Here is a 4,469-nt window from a genome sequence, read left to right on the forward strand (position 1 = left end):
AGCTCTCCTCAAGCTCCCTCGCCTGCAACCATGCAGGTCTCTTAGCAAACCTGTTCCTTTCAGGGCAGCTCTACCAGCCCACTTAAGTCTATGCAAGCATCCTTTATTCTTCTGTCCTTTTCCCTAATAAACCTGCCCTTTAAATATAATTAATGTCTCTGTCTCATGGAGAAACTTGCCTGGGAAACTCTCCCCGTAAGGCTGAAAAGGGAGCTCTGGTGAAACCTTTCCCAGAGTGAACCCAAGGACCCCGCCTTCCTAACTCCAGAAAAATAACAAGTTTCACCAGCAGCACGTGGAGAATCTCCCAGGTGAGTTTCTCCATGAGAAACTCTTTCTTTGAAAGAGCAGGTTTATTAGAGAAGGGACAGAAGGGCCTCCTTGGTGAGTCGGGAGTCAAAGACAGCTATCAAGCTATTGCCAGCCACTGCATCACCAGTTCAATCCCTGGCCACCTGGAGTAACACACATGGCGCAGCAGATGTCTCCCATCTTGCCCAATGCTCCCCTCAGCAGTGTATTTCAGTAGATCTGCCTGTTCTGTTCCCCACTCTGTCTCTGGTGAATCTTCTCACCCCCTGAACCTTGGTCTATACACCCCAGTTTTTGCATGCATAAATAAATAAATAAATCTTTTTTAAAAAGGAAAGGGAGAGAAGAGTAAAGTACACCAACACAGACAAAAGCGGGCAGAAAGAGCTGCCCTGAAAGAGACAGGTGTGCTGAGAGAGGCCTGCATGGTGGCAGGTGGGCAGCCTTGAGGAGAGCCGCCTCCACTGAGTGAAGAGAAGCCCAGGCATGGTGCAGGTCATGGGCAGGCAGGAAGCGTGGCCCTGCAGAGGGAGAGTTGGAGAAGGGAATCACCTGCAGAGTCCCAGATGGGCAAAGGGACTGCTGCTCCTTTGTGGGGGCCCCATGAGGTTTGATCTTCTTTTGGAAGGGAGGGGCTCATCTTTGTGGGTGGATGGTTTATTCCTTCATCTCCACACCTTCACCTTCAGGTCTATGCTCCTGACACTCCCTACAGTGTTCTGATAGTTTCTATAGCTGGATTAATGACCATGCTAATCTCATCCACCCCCACCTCCCTGTGTGAGACAGGTTCCTGACCTCATGTGTCTCCTTTCCAGTTCTTCTATTCTTATCTTGTGTCAAGTTTACCTGCCCGCTAAGAACACAGAATCCTAAAACTTCCTTGATTTGAAAAAAAAAAAAAAAAAAAACTTTGAACTTTTTCCTTTTTAAGAAAAATCAGTGAATATGGTCAAGTTAGTGTCAAGTTAGCATTCAACTTTGAGATTCGTGCCAGAAGGAGTTTGCAATCCTGATGTCTGGGTTAGCAGTAGAGGCCCCACACAGCAGAGACCTCCACATGTATGTTACCAACCACACGCCCCACTAGGACACCCACAGTCCCACAACTCCCTTCTTTCTGAAACAGCCCATCTTAAAAATTTCACACTGGCATCTGAGAATCTGTTGGAAAGGATTCTCTCAGGTCACTGAAAAGGAGAGTCAGAAGAGCAGGCACTTGATTTCTCCCCTTGCTGCTCCCCAAAGCTGCCCAATTCCCGGCTCTCAGCCCTGCAGGGAGGCATCACACACATAGTCACTGGCTGGGGCAGCTTCAGATTGCAAGTGGGTTTTATTGAAAGAAGCAGAGAGGAGGTTAACATGGGGCCCTGCAAAAGCTGTCTCCTACCTCGCCCAAAGCACATGGTACAAGCCTCAGGCAGGGATGCTGGTGTGGGATGACCAGGAGCCCAACTTGGGTTATTCCCATCAGGGTGAAGAGGGAAGAGCTCAGGAGAGTAGGGGCCAGGGTAATGAGTGGTCGTAGGGATGTATCTCTATCTGGCCTCAGTGGAGACCTAGCCGGAACCATCAAAGTGGACGGGCACCGGCGGGTTCCCCACACAGGCAATGATGATAGATGCTTGATGCCTATTGGTATTGTAGGTAGGGTTGGGGTGAAGGCCTGTCAGATTACAGTCTGTGATCATCATATTTTGTCTGCTCCTGTGGCAGTTGTTCTCCCCGTTTCTGCAGCGGATTCTTGGCTCCCGGCAGACGGCCTGGACAACTGCAAAGGTCTCGTGCACAAAGGTGTTGAAGTTTCTGTTTAAAAGATTCCGGTTCCTCATCATCTGGTTGCAGTAGTTGTGGCCTAAGTCCCTGGGGTTGGTGTCCATGTGCCTCTGATGGAAATTCTGAGCTGCAGGAGGCTGGGCCCCAACCAGCACCAGCACCACCAGCAGTGAGAACAGGACAAGGCACTTGAGAGCCATGGTGTAGTTGCTTCCTGGAGGCAGCACCTGGGAAAGAGAGGAGGAAAAGCCACCCCTTAGGAAAAGGACCCCACTTCCACCGCTGGGCTCCTTGGTTACAGGTACCCCTTAGATCAGCAAGAAAGTCACCCTCTTCCTGAGACCTGCCAAGTTATCAGACACTATTGTTCTCAAGAGCATTTTCTCCTGCTTGCAAGAGAAACTCCAACCTCCCCTCTGTGGGTGAACGCCCAAGTGCCAAACACTAGCAGTCCTGTCTGTGACCACTGAGGTGTTTTGATGTCAAGTACCTATGTACCCCGAGCTCAACCACCTCATTAAAAGATCCTCCCAAATAAACCATGAACTGCCATGATTCTCAGGATCAGGCTGACAGGCCCTGCTGTCCTCCAACTCAAAGGACAGTCAACCCAGTGCCTGAAAGAAGAATTTTTTTGTGTTCTTCAGAGAGATGCTGTCCTCTCCAATCTCGGGGCTGCTCCTTCCCCAGCCCTAGGGGTCTCTTTGAGCTGACAAGCTCTACCTGGCACCTGCTCAGCCTGGCCCAAGCTGTCTCAATACTGGCCTATCCCCTCCTTCTCCTGCCTCTCCACCCTCAAGCAGAAGCAGTTTCAGAGACCACCTGGTGGGCACTCACCTGGGTGTCTAGCTTGATCTCTGGGAGAGAGTGGAGGCCAGTTTCTGCAATTCCAGGGTCCCTGGGGTTCAGATCTTATAGAGAGTACAAAAGGGTGTGGCTTCCAAGAAGAGAAGAGTGGGCGGAGCATCAGAAATTGAGTCTACAGAGAGAGGAGGACAATGTGAGAAGGGGGAAGTTTGTCCACGTTTCCCTTTGCTGGGAGGGGCCTCTCACAATGTGGAGTAACTGTTTGCAGGTTCACCAGGAGGAACAAGAAGTTCCTTTAACACTGATGCCTGAACCTTAACCTAGTCTTGGTTTTCATTTGGAGGCCATTTTTAATATTCCTTGGAGGTTAACAAAGGGCATGCACCTGGTGACCCCAGGGCAGGGAGCAAACGAAAGCCCCTTTCACTTTTCCAGAGTCCTGGAGAGCTTGGCCTGGAATCCTCATCTCCCCATAGCAGTTTTTGGGAGACAGAAGGCATGGGCAGGAGAGGTGTGCAGCTGTGCCCAGTCAGAAACTTCCCCCTTCTGGAGAACAAGGGGGAGTGTCTGAACCAGGAAGTGAAGAAGCCTGTATTTTGGGGCCCAATGGGCCTCCCCAGTGCTGGCCACTTCCTGTACACCCATCACCCCCACTCCAGAGGGATGAAAAGTATTGTGTGGCAGGTATATCTACAGTGACAATTTGTCCTGTGGTTAAGTATTAAGAAAAGGAACTAAAGATGGAACAACATCCCTGCCCCCAAACCCTTTTGGAAAAAAAAATGCATAGCATCATTTTTCTTCCTAGAAAGAGATTGCCTTGTTGGATGACAGTGTTGCTATTTCTGGAGTGAGAATTATAAAAAGGATCCTCCATGCTCTGAATTTCAACAGTGTCAGCTCAAATTCTGTTGTAGCACCTTAAGAGCTGGGCACATTACAGAACTTTATTTCCCTGTACATCAGTGTCCTCAACTCTAAGAAGGCATGTTCATAGGAACCTCTTAGATTTATTACTAGGACAAAATACGGTAAGGCACAGAAGAGGTTTAAGTAGTGTTTAAACCATCCGTAAACATTAGGTCTGATTTGGTTGGGCCTGGAGTCCAGGAGCCAGACTCCAAGGCATCTTGGTCTTCAGTCCTTGTCTCGGCAATGGAAGAATTCAATGTGGAGTCCAGAATGGCAGAAGACAAAGATTTATTTTCATGTAAGGAGAAGGACAGGAGAGCACTCTGAGGAGAGAGGGGTCCTGCTGGCTGGCTATGCGGTGACATGAAACAGGGGCTCGTATGTTTTAAAATTATAATGGAGGGGGTAGAGTTGGGTGGATTATCTAATTTTCAAGACAGGTTTTTCTCTTATTGGTTTTGACCATCCCTCATCTATTGGGGCTTAGGTCTCCTTGGCTGGGTGAGGCTGGTTCCTGGAGTGCGCCAACCATGATCCTCCTAGCCAACATGGGTGTTTGCTCCTGGGTGGGCCAAGACGTGGGGATTGCCATTTCCTGAGGTCCCCTTCACTGCAGGGTGTCTGTTTCTTGGAAAGCGCCAACAGTGCTGATCAGGTCCAAC

General features: G+C 49.5%; 1 protein-coding gene across 1 annotated transcript; it reads right to left on the bottom strand.

Annotated features, from left to right (window-relative positions):
- Positions 1–1,648: 1,648 nt before the first annotated feature.
- LOC119238208 (ribonuclease pancreatic-like) lies at positions 1,649–3,007 on the bottom strand. The gene is made up of 2 exons (XM_037501917.2): positions 2,926–3,007; positions 1,649–2,315 (listed from the first exon to the last, which is right to left on the bottom strand). Exon 2 carries the CDS (start codon positions 2,286–2,288, stop codon positions 1,872–1,874), a length of 417 nt encoding a protein of 138 aa, XP_037357814.1. The 5' UTR covers positions 2,289–2,315; positions 2,926–3,007; the 3' UTR covers positions 1,649–1,871.
- Positions 3,008–4,469: the final 1,462 nt, after the last annotated feature.

This window comes from Talpa occidentalis, unplaced genomic scaffold, assembly GCF_014898055.3.
Source record: "Talpa occidentalis isolate TD23 unplaced genomic scaffold, MPIMG_talOcc4v2.1 talOcc4.11, whole genome shotgun sequence".
In the NCBI taxonomy this organism is placed as follows: domain Eukaryota; kingdom Metazoa; phylum Chordata; class Mammalia; order Eulipotyphla; family Talpidae; genus Talpa; species Talpa occidentalis.